Here is a 17256-nt window from a genome sequence, read left to right on the forward strand (position 1 = left end):
ATACACATATATATATATATGCTACATCAGTGTTAAATGGTGCCATTTGAGAATGTAAAACCATTGCATGATGATCACGTTTATCATATATATTAAGGATCTTCTTATGTTCAACTTGCTATTCCATGTACATAGATATTACATGGACATATGTGAGGTCACTCTCAAACAATGATAAATGCTTTACTGTTTTGGAAATGTTAATAATGAACTATCTATCTTTTAGAATATATTTTTCCCACCACCTTAGTTCTCTCTCTATATATAGCTTCTCATCATACCTCAAGTTCTTCACAGCCAAATCTCAACTCTCTCTTCACTACAAGCATTCTTTAACCATCTCTCATCCAACACCTTCCCAACAATGGCTACCGTGTCGGCTTTGGGAGCTGAAAAGCCAGTTGTGATCTTCAGCAAAAGCGGTTGCTGCTTTTGCCACACCATCAAAATACTGATACACGGTTTTGGGGCCAGTCTTGCTGTTTATGAGCTTGATGAACTTCCTAATGGACGACAACTGGAAAGAGAGTTGTTGTCATTAGGATGTCGACCTAGCGTACCCGCTGTGTTCATAGGGGGGGAGTTGGTTGGTGGTTCTAATGAGGTCATGAGCCTCCATATCCGGGGCAACCTAGTCCAATTGCTCAAAAAAGCTAAAGCTATATTTATATAGGATGCCAAACTAGTAGCTATTTTTGCTTTTGTAGCGAATGAGAATACACCTACTTAACCATGAGCCTCTTTTTTTATGTGGAGAGGTTTGATGAGAAGTACTAATTGTGTTTTTAAGGTGTATTTTCTTTTTGTTGTACTAAATCATTATTGTCATACTTAGTTTATTTACAGCTGCTGTGTCTTGAACATAATATTTCTCCATTTTATGTATTTTCCATCTGCATAAATGGAAATTTTAAGAGATGAGCAAAAGGTAAACTACGTACCTAAGAAGCACATTATCTTTAATGCAAACTTAGCAATCTTTTTCTTGTATTTGTGTAGAACCGTTCAATGTGTAAAAAAAGTTACTTATATTGCTTTTATGATTTCGCTTTAATTAATTGCTAACTAGTCAATGTTATGTCTTTAAAACAGTGCCTACTAGACACCCTCGTGGCTTGACACTCGGGTTGAAGGTTCAAGCAATGGTTCAAAAAGATGGAAAGCTCAAAGTTCCTATACCACAGGAGTATCGTGCACTAGTGGGGGATCATGCCTCTCAATTAGTCTCCAAAATTGGTGTTGAGGTCCGAACACACTTGCCAGACTTTAGCATTCGCAGGTGGAAACATGTCAACGAAGAAGTTACGACACCTATGTTTCAGCGTCTAACGGTAAAAGTTTTACATAATTGATTGAATTAATGTAATATAATTAATTATGACTTACAAGATTTGTGGCTGTTGCTAGGATCAATTTGACATGGAAGGTGACTCCACAAATGTTAGCAAAGCGGTGGCAACAAAGTGTGGACGGAGCTTGAACAGCTACACCTACAGACTACGAAAAAAATACCTGAACCTTAAAAGTGCTAAGGGAGAGGAGTATGCTAGAAGCCACCCACCGCCTGAATGTGACCTCGAGAAATGGAAAAACTTGATTGACAAGAAGTGGAATGATGCCAATTGGCTGGTAAACTTTTCTTATGTTTATTTATTGTTGACAATTACCTTGTCTTCCTAATATATATATATTTTTCTATTGGAACTTCCTCCTTGTAGAAGCAATCAAATGCTAACATTGACAATAGAAATCAATTGAAGACGAAGCATAGGTGTGGGTCAAAATCTCTCCCAGTTAGGGTACACGAGGCGGTGGGTCTTCTTTAATTTTTTTTCCAGTTTTTTTTTTTTAAAGATGATTCTACTACCATCATTCTTATTTAACTTACTAGTTGAACAAAAAAAATCAGACAATTGCAAATGGGGGCCAACTGCCAGAGTTGCCATGTGTTTACAAATCTACACACTTTAATGATGTCACAAAGCAGTGGATTTCTCCGGAGTGCGAAGAGAATTATGTATGTATATTTACCTTTTGTATTAGGATGATTGCAATTTTAATTGTATCTTTATTCATTTTTCTAATTTTTTTTTTTAAATGACAGGATAATATGATAAAGATCCAAGCTGAACATTGCTCCCGGCCTGGTGTGGTTCCAATTACTCCGGAGGAGCTATCTGTGAAGGTGCTAAAGCCAAGGTCGGGATATGTTAAAGGACTCGGGTTGAGGCGTTCCTTCTCTGTCAGGACTACTAGTGCTTCGACTGACAGTGACTATGTGAGGCGTCTAGAGATGGAAATACAAGAGCAAAATGAGCAAATTCAGTCACAAAAAGAGGAAATTCAGTCACAAAAAGAGGAAATTCAGTCACATAAAGAGGAAATTACAGCACAGAAACATGAAATTCAAGTACAAAGAGAGGAAATTCAAGCACAAAATAAAGAGATAAGGAAGATGAATGGGTCGATTGACGAGCATTTTGAGATCACATCAAGCATCATGGAGTTTCTTAAGAAGCAAGGTTTCAAAGGACAATTTAGAGGATGAGGTATCCCATGAACTCGTACATCGCCTTTTTGGTAAGTCTCGCTCGCTTTATCATTTTATTTTTCTCATGTTGGTTAGTATATACTAGTTAAAGTACAATAGTTTGACTACTTATTAACTAAGATTTAACAAGTTTGAAGATGTATTTAATGAAAATAGATTCATTATCAAAATTCTTACTTAGCATGACTCTAGTTAAAATACACATGAACCAAAGTAGAGACAAAACTAAGTCAGATAATAGCCTGGTGTTAGGTGTGTTTCTATCTGTGGATGTTGGTATCTGTATAGCCTAAGTCACAAGTATCTGTATGCTCTGCTGTTGGTATCTGTATGCTCTACTGTTGGTATCATTCTGCTTTGCTGGTTGTATCTCTATGCTGTGTGAGTGGACAGATCTGCTGGGCAGCTGGTCTGGGTAATTTTGCTTCAGTTTTGCTTCAGTTTTGGATGTGAATCTAATTGTAGGCCTGGTGATGTATATTTTCTATATACCTTTGCTGGGATAGGTAGCTTGCTGTGTGCGTTTTATCCTGCTGTCTGTTGTGTTTTTTGTGTTCTTGTTGGTCCGTCACCAACAGTTTGGTTTTGGTGCTGTGCATCATCCCCCTCTCCCCTGTCCTTTTTTGTCCCCTTTATTGATGTATTTTCTCCTTCTTGTAAGGTTCTTTCATCAATAAAGTTTTTGTTGATCAAAAAAAAAAAAAAAGGAAGCAATCAATGTTAAAACAAAATAATACGTATAGCAGTGTGTATTATTTTCTAAATTTAGAAGGGAGCTGTTTTTAGGTTTTGTGCGTGGCCTTTTAATGCTAATGTTAAAAATAATAAGCTTATTATCTACATCCATTTTGGTCATTGCTGTCACAACTCACCAAGCTAATGGTCTAGTTTTCCATTTTTTGCATTGTAGGTTGTTGCTCTATCTCTCTCTCTTCAAAATTTTTTTAAATCCCATTTGTGCAGCAGCCACAATATTTGTTCCTTCCCATTCTCATTGACTGCATGCTTTGGTTCTTACCATGAGATGTTGTAGTGTTATAACTGGTTTGGCTGCTGTCCGTGGGTCACAGCCAGTTTTTGATCCGAGCATAATTCTAGGGATACAGTGAATTGCCATGTTAAGGTGATCATTGCAAAGCCCATGGGTGGGAATGAGCATGGTATTCATCTTTTTAGTTAATCTCTGTTAATTTCTATTCAAATAACTTCAAGCTTGTGATTTTGAGAACAGTTCTGTATATTTGTTAAGTTTCTGATATTTGGCTTTAAGTTTATAATAACACTTTGCTATTATAATAAACTTTATATATATACATTCTATGCTAATGTTTACCTTGTTTATTTTTTTTGTAGATTGGTTTTGATGACGTTCGGAAGCATACTTGCAAATGAAGATCAACTGTTGAATTTTTTTCCTAAACTGATGCTTAGTTGTAGTTGCAAATTAAGATTGAGTGTTGATTTTTTTTTGTGGACTCCACGTTAGTTTATTTTGGGATTTACTTTGATGGTTTTTTTGTGATACTTAATGGATTATTATTAAGGTTGTTTGATGGATATATTTTGATTTATAAAATAAATTGTTTAGTGAATTTTTTTGTGGAGTGTTGTATAATAGCTACTGGATTTCTTAGTACAATTCAAAGGCTATTGGGATATGAGCAGGGATATTTGTGAAATAATATTTTAAATTGAATATAAAATATGGAACAAGTTTAGTGATGAATTTGTTTCGTCATTTGTACTTGTTATTATGACAAAGTGATTATTCGTCACCAATAAACTTTTTTGTGACAAAATTTACTGCAGTTTATATATGAAAGTTTTTATTTATTTTGTTGTTTGGTGACTAAAAATTTCGTCACGTATATATATATTTGTGACGAAATATATTTCGTCACCCATGTATGCCTTTTGAAGACGAAAAATTTCGTCACCTTTACATCTTATTGTGACGAAATTATTTCCTCATCAATGATCAACATGCGTGACAAATTTATTCGTCAACTAAAGTTATAATTATGGTACTGAATAACTATTTGGTGACGAAAATGAGAATTTTTGGCGACAAAATATTGTTTTATTGGTGACAAAATTATGACTTTTGAAGACGAAAAATTTCGTCATCTTTACATCTTATTGTGACGAAATTATTTCCTCATCAATGATCAACATGCGTGACAAATTTATTCGTCAACTAAAGTTATAAATATGGTATTGAAAAACTATTTGGTGACGAAAATGAGAATTTTTGGCGACAAAATGTTGTTTTATTGGTGACAAAAAATTTCGTCGCTAAAGTAATTTCATTGGTGACAAAATTATTTTTCGTCACGTTGGTTTTTAGTGACAAACATTCAATGACGAAACCGGTGACGAAAATATTTCCTCACAAATATCTATAGTGACGAAATTAGCTCTTTGAAGACAAAAAAATTTCGTCACTCAAGGCCCAACTTGTTGTAGATGCCACTTCTTGACAGCACCTACCATTGATACTATGAATGATCCTCCAGCTCTTGGTTCTCCTAATAACTCCATATGCATCACAATCACTAATAGCAACCAATAAAGAAACTGTGTTCCCATGGTTTCCAGGGAACATAAAGAAGCTCTTACCAAGTGTACACCATTTTTTTCAAAAAATGGAAAAAATAGAAAGTTGTATAGCAAATAAAGAATGTTGATTAAGTCAAAGTCTTATATGTTTCACGTCTGGCCAGTGGGGTCCTAATGAGAAAGTTGCTCTAATTAACAAAATATGTTAGGAAAGGGAAGTTGCACTTTGTCATCTTAGTGCCATATAACATATCCAAGTCTGCCAATGAGTATGGATATGAATATGTATCAAGTATGGTAACTGTCAATGTACTCACAATTAGGTTATTGCCCTGCCAACACCCTGAAATCCTGAATTGGAAAGAGCACAATTAGGTTGTTGCCTTCTCAAGGGAAGAGGTAAGTGACTAATGATTAAATTAATAGTCATTGAAAGTTTCAAATTTAATTACATAATTTCAAACTTTAACATTATGGAATGTGTTTCTCATGAAATGAACTACATACATACCATGTTTTCCTCATTCTAATACAACTAATAAAAGAGTATGTGAATGGAATATTCAAATAATGGGTTTGTGTCATTCTTGTAAGAAAAATGACCATTCTTGTAAGAAACTGCCCCGTTTTTTCTTGAGTAAAAGCAGCGAACATATTTACCTATTCAAGTGTTTTTTTCACATATTTACCTATTCAAGTGTTGTATGGCAGTAAGATGCTACTTTTGCGAAGGTTTAGTAAGATGTTTCTTGGAAAAGAGAATCAAGAGAAATGGGACTTTATTGGAGTTTATGTAGTTGTGTTTATATCTTTATGGGTTACTGTGTTGGACACTTTATGTTCACACTACACTCAATGACCATTTTTATGCTTGCATTCAAAAATTGATTTGGTTTATTATCCTTATCTTCACTATTGTTGCTTTTAATTTTTTTAACATTAATACATTTATATATGTTACCTTCTTTGTAATTCTGTTAGTTTTAGGTTTATGTGTATCCCTCATCATTTGTTATAAACACAACTACATCGATTCATTTGACATGGTACCTATCTACTACCTTGTATGCTCCTTTCTGAGGTTTTGATGCTTGTTACAGGTTAATCCCCACACTCATCAGCTAAAGTTATGCGATTTTGGGAGTGCAAAGATGTTGGTAGGTCTTTATTCATGGAATTTCATGTTTTTTAATGTGTGGCAATGTTTGAAATTTATTTTTTCGTTGTAGGTGTCTGGTGAACCTAACATATCATATATTTGCTCACGGTATTATAGGGCTCCAGAATTGATATTTGGGGCTACAGAGTACACAATTGCAATTGATATGTGGTCTACTGGTTGTGTTTTGGCCGAGCTACTTCTAGGCCAGGTGAGTGTATATTTGAGTTTGTTTTCTGGAACATTGACAGTCAGCACTTTTATTAAGCTTTAAATTTGATGTGAAAGATGCCACTTTACCCCGCAAGAAATCAGGATATGGACTTGTATGCATGTAATAACCCTCGTCACTGTTTACCGAATAACCACCGACTACCGTTAAACTGAACTGATTATGACTGATAATCGAACTGAATGTAATACTGAACTGACTGACTGAAATTGGAAACTGAAGTGATTGAGTACATCTGTTTGAATTGCATTCTATCTGTTGATTGTTTATTTGATCTGTTCGTATTTTAGTGTTTAAACTGATAATTGAAGGCCTTATCAACGGTCGAACCAGAAATTGATTGATATTTTATGATCATTGTAATTTATGTGATTTTATGGTATAGTTATCCGAAAATTGATTAGGTATGATTAAATTAGATTAAAATGAGTTAAATTGCAATAGTTGCCTTATTCACCTTATTGCCATCCTAGTGGGTCACTTACTTAATACTTTGAGGACTCATTCTTATGCATTACAAAACATTTGCTCAGCTCATTCCTTGCTTTAGTCGACCCTAGAGGGAGAGAGAGAGTGAGAGAGTTGAGTTCATTTGTAGAATTGCTTGAAGAATTGAAGTATAGGTTGCTAATTTGAGCTTCTAGTCTTGCATTGAAGACCTAAGGTAGAGTAACTACCCTTTTGTTCTTGAGTTTAAGTGATTCTTGCATGATTTATAGCAAATTGTAGCCTTGAGCCAAGTTATGGCTCTTACATGTTGAATTGAAGCTCATTCCTTGCATGCATGTTTGTATTGTAGATGTTGAGTTGTTTTCATGGCAAAATGTTACATGCATGTTCACAATTATGTTTAAGTCCATGATTTCATCATGTTTTGGAAACAATTGGCTCTTTAGAGCATCAAATTGAAGCTTTGAATTGGTTTGAATTCATGCATGTTTGCATGTTCTCCATGTTCATGAAATTGGTTTTAAATTGGGTTTGAATTAAACACCCTTGGGCTTTGATTTCTCAAATTGAGTTTTGAATCATGTTTAACTATGAGTTTATAAGAATTTTCCAAAAAATGGGCCCAAGAGGATCGGTTTTGATGCATTTAAGCTTGAGTTGAGCTTGGAGGTGCAATCTGGAATTTCTAGATTTTGCACTCCCGCTCGAGCGGGGAAAGTGACACTCAAGCGTGGAATTCGAGCATCCAGTATCTCTGCACTGTTTTACAGTCCGCTCAAGCGGAGGATCGGGCGCTCGAGCGGGCGTCGAGCGCCTAATCGAGCGTGATTTTCACCCATCCAGCACTTTTGACTGTTTTTGCAGAATGCTCGAGCGGGTAAGTCTACGCTCGAGCGGAAACCTTTGTCTGCATGTCCGCTCGAGCGGAGTAACCTACACTCAAGCGTGACCCCTGTTTTCTGAAAATGCTTTTTCAAGTGCATTTTTGCATCCTCATCTCATTCTAGGCATTCTTAGGCCTAGTTTAAGACATCTTAATGAGGATATAGATGTAGAACACACCGAGGCAATTAGGGATTAAGTTATTATCTCTTCCGACTGTGTAGCTTAGTGTGTGTTCAATCTGTTAACTGTGTAGGATTGGCTTTCTGAGGAGACGCTCTAGCTTACTATAGCCCAGAACTCTGTGAGTAATATCTGTGTAAAGATATGTTCAAAATGATTATCCTCTGAACAATTGAACTGTACTGTTTCTGAACTGATACTGTTAATTGAATGAATGTATGTCCTATATTCTAAACTGTATTGTGGCATCCTTAGCACCTACTGTTTACTGTTACTGTTATATAGATCTCTGCCGGTTCCCTCGTTGGAACCACTACTGTTACTGACTGACGGCCATCATTTACTACTCGGTCTTTTTAGACCTACTGTTTACTGTACTGTTATGCTAATGGATGTACCACATATGACTGTACTGACTGAACGACTGAAATACTGATTTAATGAACTATTTTCATTACTGTAAGGACATTCATTCTTAACCCCTTTACGCATTGTGTTATTCACTGGGCTTTAGCTCACTGCTCATATATATATGTAGGTGTACAGGCACCAGACCGCAGCTAGAAGCGTCAGGGTAAACTCCAGTTTTGTCGTGCCAACCTATGTGCCTCAATGCGAGGTTCCGAGCCTGCCATGCTATGGCTATGGGGTGTTTTAGTTGTCCCCCTTCTGTACTGTTATGTGATAACTGAATAGAATGTATAGACTATACTGTACTGTAAATGGGGATTGAGCCCCCGATCGAAATGAATGTAAATTATGTGCATACTGTTCTGTACTGGTCATGTATATATGTGTGAAAAGTCTTTTTGGCATACAGACTGTCACAGCTCATTGGACATTGTTTAATTACTGTAGTGGCTTCCGCCAGGCCCTGTACTCTGTTTTTCTGTATTACTTTTCAACAGGCCTTCGGTAATCTCGGATTACTGGCCGGTTACGGTGTTAAACCCATAGGGCCGGGTTTGGGTCGTGACAATGCAGTATACTACGGCACCCGTTAATGAAATATTTGCTTAGTAATAATTGGTTTTGATAACTATTTGTTGATTATTTATTCTCACACTTTTTGAATGTGGTATATGTATTTAGATGAATGCCTACCATGCTTCTTCAATTATACCCATTTGCATATCATTCTTTAAGATATTTTTCTTTTGCATTGGCCTTGCATTTCTTTCTGTAGCTTTATAACAATTTTTATTTTACTGTGCTTTTTTGAAATTTTGAAATTTGCTGATTAATTTATAGGGTTTGGGACTAAGCAATATATATACATATATATATATGTTATATAAAACCCACGTATAACCATAAGATTGTTGTTGCTAAACTTCATTTATTTCGGAATATATTATGGGGCTAGTCCTGATGCATATTGAATGTGGTTTGATTTGTAGCCTCTGTTTCCTGGAGAAAGTGGGGTTGATCAGCTGGTGGAAATAATTAAGGTTCTAAGTAATTTATTTTTATAAACTTTTATATTCTAATATTTGTTTGGTGCATTCTCTTATTATTATTATTATTATTTTCTTGGGTGGTTCTATTATAGATATGGGGGACACCAACCAGAGAGGAAATTAGATGCATGAATCTAAATTACACGGAGTTCAAATTTCCTCAGATCAAAGCACACCCATGGCACAAGGTTTGTTAGAAATTCCACATGGAGGATGCATCTTTGACTCATCTTCGTTGATAATAAGCGCATTACTTTCATGACAGCCAAACCTAATAAACTTGTGTTTTCTAAGTTTTTAACAAGCGAAGGCCAGCCGAAGCTGTGGATCTTGTGTCGAGGCTGCTCCAATATTCACCAAATCTACGTTGCACTGTTGTAAGAAATTTGATATTTGCTTATTATATATGAAATATAAAAATCATTATATGTGGACATTTATTAAAAAACTCATTGCCAATTTATGTTTCAATTTATTAAAAAGCTCATTGTCAATCTACGTTGCACCGAATGTTTTTCATAGAAAAATGAAATGTACGAGTAATGTCATTCTCTGATATCCTAATATAGCATTATTATATTATATTTTTAATAAGACATTAGCCAAATTGATAAGTTAATATTGTCTTATGATTTGTCTTTGTAATCAATAGATTATATTGTTATTTTGTTTTGAATCATATAGAATTTTCTGACCTTGTCAAAGAAATTGTAAAATGTTTTTTTAAAAGTTGTCTTTTAATCAAAATCTATGACCTTTTCAGTTGGAGGCATGTGCACATCCTTTCTTTGATGATTTGAGGGAACCAACCACAAGCTTGCCAAATGGTAGACCGCTCCCTCCTCTCTTCAATTTCACACCTCAAGGTGAGTCAACTTAAATTTTCCTTCTTTTTTTGGGGGGGTTTGATGGTTCTCTTGTTGATCGTGCCAAAATTTCTTACAGAGCTGGCTGGGGCATCGCCTGAATTGCGTCAACGTCTTATTCCCGAGCATGTGAGGAAATGAATTTGTGCCAAGTAGTGGTGGTATCTGTAGGCAATGTAGATGGGTTTTTGGATGCTTAGGTATCCACACTATGCCAAGTATTCCATGAGGCACCATTCTTTGGACTCCCAAAGTATATTTCTGATGAAACGCGGCCTTAGAGGGTTATGGGTTGCTCGTCAAGCCAGACTTTGACAAAGAAATGTGCGCCAGAATCATGATGTGCTTGGCTATGTGGCTTTTTTGTTTTTTTCATCTACCGTTATAGATGAGTTGTCGTGATTTTTTTGGTTTTTTTTTTTTTTTTTGGTGTGTATGTTGTAGTTATATGCATTTTGTATGCGTCCACACTTGCAATGGATACTAGTAACAAAACTAGGCATGCTAGACGGGTTTAGATTGATGTCGTTCAATGTATGCTCTGTTCACTTTTGGTGTTATCAAAGAAATTTAACTGTATTGTCATTTACCTGTCATTTTATGTATGGGAATATTACACTTCATGTTGATATATCTCATGTAATTGCTGGTGGTGACACTCTTTCAAAGTTGTCATCATACATAATTACAAAAAAGAATAAAAAAATAAAAAAAGAAGAGAGAATAACATTGATAGTTGGATTATTTAATATTTACAAAAAAAATAAAAAAATATAAAATATAAAAATATATAATAAAAAAAAAAGAAGAAGAGAGAATAACATTGACTACAAATTTATTGATAGTTGGATTCATTAATATTAATAAATAAATAAATAAATAACATTGACAAATTTTTTTTTGATAATTGGATTCTTTAATAATTAAAAAAAAAAAAGAAGCAAAACATTGAGTAAAAATATATTTATTCTTTAGTTGGTATAAGTCTAAATTTGATAATAATGCAAAAAGGGTATTTGTGAAATTTCACATGGTTAATCATATTCTTATCTCTCAAAACAAACATGAACTATTACTAGTCCACTGGTTATCAAACAAACACAATTTTCTTAATCTCCTCACTATTAGTCCCCTCGCTAACAGTCCCCTCACTAATAATCCTCTCCATTCTACCTCTAAAAACAAACGGGGCCTTTTATGGTTCTTGTTACAGCAGGTGTTCTCTCAGGGGTATTATGCCTGGTAGGAAGAATGAGATTCAAAGTTTTATGTTGGGATAAAAAGAAATAATAAAAGGCATGATCAGTGACGGAGTGAAAAATAATAATTTAGAAGGGGTATTTGTTAATTAAAATTGTAGGCTGTGTTTGGTAGAGTGTTCTAAAATTAATTCTACCTTTACATTATAATATTATGTTTAGTTTGAGTTTTCAAATCATGATTTTAAATCATGATTTTAAATCAATTTCAAAATATATTTTGAAAATATGTCTGGTAGAGCAGATAATTTTTAAATTTTTGGTCTACCCGGTCGTCCGCCTGAACATCCTCCTAGATGTCCGACTAGTTGACTAGAACAGTACTCTTTTTTTTTTTGCAGTTGCCAACCGTCACCTGTTATTTGAAAAAAAAAATATATTTGTTTTTAATATTTTTTAAATATAGAAATTATTTTTTAAACCAAATTGGCAAATTATTTTTTTGAATTAATTTTAAAAAGAGTTTGGTTATAGTTTTGAATAGAATTTTTAACAGAGTTTTGAGTTGTGTGTTTGGTTATGGGTTATAAATTTTTGAATTAAGTTTTAAAAACTCTTTTAAAAGCTCATAACTAAACAATTTTTCTCATTTTGTATGTCACATCACAAATTCAAAATTCAATTTAAAACTTATAACGAAACAAATTTTCTCTTTTCAAATTATAATTCCAAAACTCACAAATTCAAAATACAACTCTATTCTTAAATCATAATTTTAAAATTCTACCAAACACTACCTTAATTTTTTTTCATAATCAATAACAATAGATAATAATTTTTAAATTAGTATTAAGCACAAAATCTTAAATATTTATTATTAAATTTTTAAATTTTTGTTTTTATAATTGACCTCGTGAAAAATCAGAATTGAAAATATATGGTATTAATTATAACTAGTGTATTATAGGCAATATAAAAGAGTTTTGTATGTCTTATGATAGATTATATAATAATGTATAAATAATAGTAATACCATATCATTATATATGATTTCACTAACTAATAATAAAATAACGCATAGAAAGTCAATCTCACTTGTCAAATATAATAAATAATTCAATAATTTTTTATTTTCGTAATGGGATTAGCTATGTTTATATGTAAGTGATGATTTGATATCACTATTGCACTGATTTTTTTTTTAAGTTTTTCATACATAATAATGTGACTTATTGTTGTTTTTTCATTTTTAATACCATCATTATTTTCATAATTTGAAAAATGTCATTAAGAACTCGTTTTAAATGTTATTTCTATATAACTTTTTTATTTGTTAATTATTTTCATTATATGCCAAAAACAAAAAAAGGGAGGGTTAGGGGGTAGGGGTGTAATTTTGGCCCGTGGCCCACGGGCGGCCCAAAGCCTGCCTGAGGCCCAAGATGGGCCTGACCCGTTAAGGCCCCTTTAGGCCCGAGCCCAAGCCTAGCCTGAGATCCAAGGCCAGGGCCTGGGCCATAGTTTTGAAGCCTGGCCCAGCCCATGGGCCCGACCCGCTTGGCCCAGCCCATCGACCCGTCCAAAAGCCCGACCACAGGCCCGACCCACCCGAGGCTCAGTATTATTTTTAATGGAAAATAATAAAATTTTGATGGAAAAAATAAAAAATAATTTAAAAAATTGCCCAAGCCCAAGGGCCCGCCCCAAGGCCTAGTCCACTGGCCGGCCCAAAACCTGAATACCCTTGGGCCTGGGCCTAATTTTCTGGCTCGTGGGTCAGCCTAGCCCGACCTGATTTTTGGCAAGAGCCTACGAGGCCCGACATGGGCCCAGCCCGAGTCCGGATGGGCCTGGCCGGGCCAAAATTACACCCCTAGGGGAGGTCACGTAGCGCCCTGAACCACCAAATAATTTTTTTCTCCTTTTCAGATCTAGCAGGAGGAAAGGCAACAAAAGCAACCACTTGGACCCCCAACTTTTGACAAAAATAAGGCTCCCAAATTCTGTAATCGATTGTGTTATTTAAAAGGTTCAAAAAAAGGGCCCAATCTGTAGAGTCCAAACAGAGATTAAATAAATAAATAAAAAGGTCTCGTAACCCATTTCTAAAATAGTCAAAATCTTCCAGAAGTGAGTTACACCAAAATTATGAGGCTTGTGTGGTTTGGAACCAAAATCTTCAAGAAGTAACTTTTTGGCAAGGTTTAGGACCTTCATACCCTTATGGATTTTCAAATCAATTTTTAGTAGTCTTTACATTCTCTGTTAGTAAATGAAAATAATATTTTTTATTCAAAAAATAATTCTAAATAATTATTATTTATATTAATTTCAAATCATACAAATTATTTTAATTATGTAAATTTTTAAATATATTTTTTAAATTATTAATTTAAATTTTTATTAAATATGTTAAATAATAGTTTCATTTTAAGATTTCGCATGAGTTGCACCGGACTATTTTGGCAATTGAATTAAAAGTCAAAAACTTAGCTTTTGACTTTTAACTTTTTTTTAGTCACATTATTTCTCTAACTTTATATATATATATATTTAAAAAATAAAAAATTAACCTTCCCTTCAAAATAAGCCTGTATAAACAATAGCAAATGACAGTCAGAAAATTCCCGTCTGGCTCTACCCAACTTGATCTAGCATTGTAAATTTGGGGAGTGGAACATGTGGTAACATATACCCATTGGAGTTTTGAATCAAATATATATATACATATATACTCATTGGAATAAAAACTTTATGAGAGATTGACCAATAAGTCTCATATTTAGTTGGCTATCTAACTACTTAAAAAGGTTCCCTCTGTTAGCCAGTCAATCCATTCCAAGTCCAATTAAAATCATTGAACAAAAACAAAGGCTTGTTTTGAAAAGTTGATTAACAGTTGTTTTTTGGTTTGTTTTCTATCTTCTTTTTTTTCTTTTTCTTTTTTTGAAAAAAATGTCTAACTTGCAATCCGTCTAGATTTTACTTATACTCCATACAGTTTGAACTTGCACCCAACACAAATTAAACTTGCACACATGAGTTATTGTGGGCGACAGAAAATAATATATATTAACTTATTGGGCTAACCCAAACAAGGCTTGCCAAGGGCCCAACTATTGGGCTTATTCGGCTCACCCCCGTCTATAAAAGGAAGGGACCTCATAACATACAAGTATGATCTCTCTCTGCTCCAGGCAGCACACAAACACACTTTACTATTCTTAATTCTTCATTCATGGTGACTAACTTCACCATCGGAGTACCTCCGGCCGACAATCCCGGTTGGGCGGCGCCGATCATGCTTGTCTTTGCAGGTATACCAGGACCAAGTTCATCTCTTCATTGAATCTCACCAACAATCCATGTAAGAGGATATTTCATGGTCTCACAATTAGCGCCGTCTGTGAGAACGACTGAATGAGATCAACAAAGAACACAATAAACATGTTCCTGTAAGTACAAATTTAACAACAAATTTGATTTATTTGCCCTCTGAAAATTATTTTAAGATTGGTTCTTGGATTGGATATACATATGTTCATGCTTGCAAAATAGATCTTTTTGTTCACTGTGAATCTTTTATATCTCCTTTTTCTCTCTCTGCAAATGGGTTTAACTTTTCTTGAAGAGAGCATCTTTTCGGCATATTAAAGCTGAGTGATGAAATTTTCTTGTTAAATCTGTTAAAGTTGTTAGTCGGCACTTTACCAACTTATGCAAGTGCACTTCACACTATTTATGTTGATTGATGAAATTTCGTCTTTTCTTGGAATATACATACATATATATCTATACTAACAATTTCTATGGACTCCAAACTTAGGTCTTTACTTTCTCTATCTAAAAATTGGGAACTAACTTTTATCACTTACCTTTCCAAGGAGCACTTTAGTGGTACAATCAATTTGGCTATTAAAATAAATTATATATATATAATGATATTAGAAGCTTGTCCAAAAACATTGTTTCCCTTATAACCCTTACCTTTTTGCTGAGACCATGGTTATGAATTTTATATATATCAGTTTGCAGAGAGTACTATCGGGGATTATATATATATATATAAATTGCTTAGTCAACACATTATATATATATATATATATCAATTCGGCAACTTTATCAAGTTGCTTAGTCAACATTATTCAAAAGTTCCCATTTCCTACATCACATCACTCGGCCAAGCATAAGTTCTTCGGCCACCTTGTTAAATTCGTACAGCCGTTCAGCCATTCCCTCGCCGAGTTCCAATCCGATCAAGAGTTATTACATTGGCACTTCTCGGCCACTTAAGCAGTTTGGGAACCCGCCTTACTCGGCGTTGTCGTTGGCCTATCAACTCCTGTTCCTCTGCCTCCACAATTCGATGATGCAACTCCAATTAAATCATTCAGCAATAGTAAATAGCCGACCAACCGCGTTGCCAAAATAAAGTCGAAGACCAAATAGTATAAGGAAATATTTTCGGCACAATCAAAGATGAATTACTGATCCAGCTTTCGGCAACCCAAACGTACTAGCCTAGCTCAGCACAGCCAACACACACTATTCGGCAACCACCAACGAACCAACTTACATCCACCGGCCCAATGAACAAGTCGGCAACTTATTCGGCTTGTTCGGCAACTTACTCGGCATATTATCATGAGCAAATTAATATCAACTTTGCATTTTATCTAGCATGGACAACTTGTTTGGCTCTATGCACTCGGCATAAAACTAGCACCGCGACTTACCGAAATCCACATCTAACAATACTAGAGGATTTGCGTCGGCTCAGGGAGTTCAAAGCCACTAACTAGAGGAGCAAAAAAGTAACCGATGCTTGCCGATAGTTGCGCAACAGCCCATATTTTCAAAACCTTCAATTTTCAACATTGTCAAAATCAAGTTTTGATTACACCAATGTAAAGTACTCATCGAGACGAGTCCAACACAAAAAATCGCGTCAAAATCGGAGCTCAAATGAAGTCGTATGAGCCAATTGAAATTTGGCCAGAAAATCACATATATTGTCGAAGAAGACGACCCAGGAGTTGGCAAAACGTAAGAAATTATTCGGTGGATTGCAGTTAAGTCACATCTTGTAATAACCAAATAATTAAGTTCAAATATATATAATGCACAAAATATGGACACAGGGCATGTCAGGGCAGAGTGGTTAAGTGTTAATCTCTTATCACAAGAGTGCAGGTTCAACTCTTGCCAGCCACATTAATTTTCTTTTATTTTTTGCAATATAAGAGCAATTATCCAGTGGATCACACAGCACCAGTCTCTATCGATCTGAGTCGTCAAAATCATTTTGGCTAGAACATTCCATAGTCGTTTCCAACTATTTGGAGCATTCTGAACACATCCATACGGTCTGATTTTACAAATTCCATACCCAAAATTTGTAGATTTTATATGCAATGCCACATATCGCAACTCAAATGATACTTTTTGCCGCCAAGCCTGGCATTTGATCAATGCCGCCTTCAACAATTTTGGCGTCTTCCCGCCACTATAACAACCCGCATCATTCGGCAATTTTGGCTCAAGTCTATTCTGAATTCCTTCTGAATAACCACTCATTTGTAAGCAACAGGCCAATGTTATTCGGAAGGAATAGGGTAACTATACTTTGTTCTCGGCTCACTTCTCGGCAACGTTGGCCATCGTCCAATCTGAATTTCTTCCGAATACCTAACGTCATTTGCAAGCAATGGGGCA

The 17256-nt window shown here is 34.9% G+C and overlaps 2 protein-coding genes across 2 annotated transcripts; both read left to right on the forward strand.

The window, feature by feature from the left end:
- The first annotated feature begins 364 nt into the window (after positions 1-364).
- On the forward strand, positions 365-4140 carry LOC145793717 (uncharacterized). The gene is made up of 7 exons (XM_082876587.1): positions 365-593; positions 1093-1331; positions 1408-1629; positions 1719-1811; positions 1910-2017; positions 2105-2580; positions 3905-4140. Exons 1-6 carry the CDS (start codon positions 365-367, stop codon positions 2546-2548), a joined length of 1335 nt encoding a protein of 444 aa, XP_082732713.1. The 3' UTR covers positions 2549-2580; positions 3905-4140.
- A 1712-nt stretch (positions 4141-5852) lies between these two features.
- LOC114255914 (shaggy-related protein kinase theta-like) lies at positions 5853-10902 on the forward strand. The gene is made up of 8 exons (XM_028195455.2): positions 5853-5927; positions 6211-6267; positions 6340-6480; positions 9417-9467; positions 9569-9668; positions 9771-9853; positions 10240-10342; positions 10422-10902. The coding sequence occupies exons 1-8, from the start codon at positions 5853-5855 to the stop codon at positions 10481-10483; spliced, it is 672 nt and encodes a 223-aa protein (XP_028051256.2). The 3' UTR covers positions 10484-10902.
- The last annotated feature ends 6354 nt before the right edge of the window (positions 10903-17256 follow it).

This window comes from Camellia sinensis, chromosome 6, assembly GCF_055761805.1.
Source record: "Camellia sinensis isolate YWXY chromosome 6, ASM5576180v1, whole genome shotgun sequence".
NCBI classification, from domain to species: domain Eukaryota; kingdom Viridiplantae; phylum Streptophyta; class Magnoliopsida; order Ericales; family Theaceae; genus Camellia; species Camellia sinensis.

What these genes read in the sequence shown, in the direction of transcription:
- LOC145793717 (XM_082876587.1), top strand. Translation starts at nt 365, where the DNA reads ATGGCTACCGTGTCGGCTTTGGGAGCTGAAAAGCCAGTTGTGATCTTC. An exon ending in GGAATGATGCCAATTGGCTG is followed by an intron (nt 1,630 to 1,718) that starts GTAAACTTTTCT and finishes TCCTCCTTGTAG; the next exon opens with AAGCAATCAAATGCTAACAT. An exon ending in CAGTTAGGGTACACGAGGCG is followed by an intron (nt 1,812 to 1,909) that starts GTGGGTCTTCTT and finishes AAAAAAAATCAG; the next exon opens with ACAATTGCAAATGGGGGCCA.
- LOC114255914 (XM_028195455.2), top strand. Translation starts at nt 5,853, where the DNA reads ATGTTTCTTGGAAAAGAGAATCAAGAGAAATGGGACTTTATTGGAGTT. An exon ending in ACACCCATGGCACAAGGTTT is followed by an intron (nt 9,669 to 9,770) that starts GTTAGAAATTCC and finishes GTGTTTTCTAAG; the next exon opens with TTTTTAACAAGCGAAGGCCA. An exon ending in CTTCAATTTCACACCTCAAG is followed by an intron (nt 10,343 to 10,421) that starts GTGAGTCAACTT and finishes AATTTCTTACAG; the next exon opens with AGCTGGCTGGGGCATCGCCT.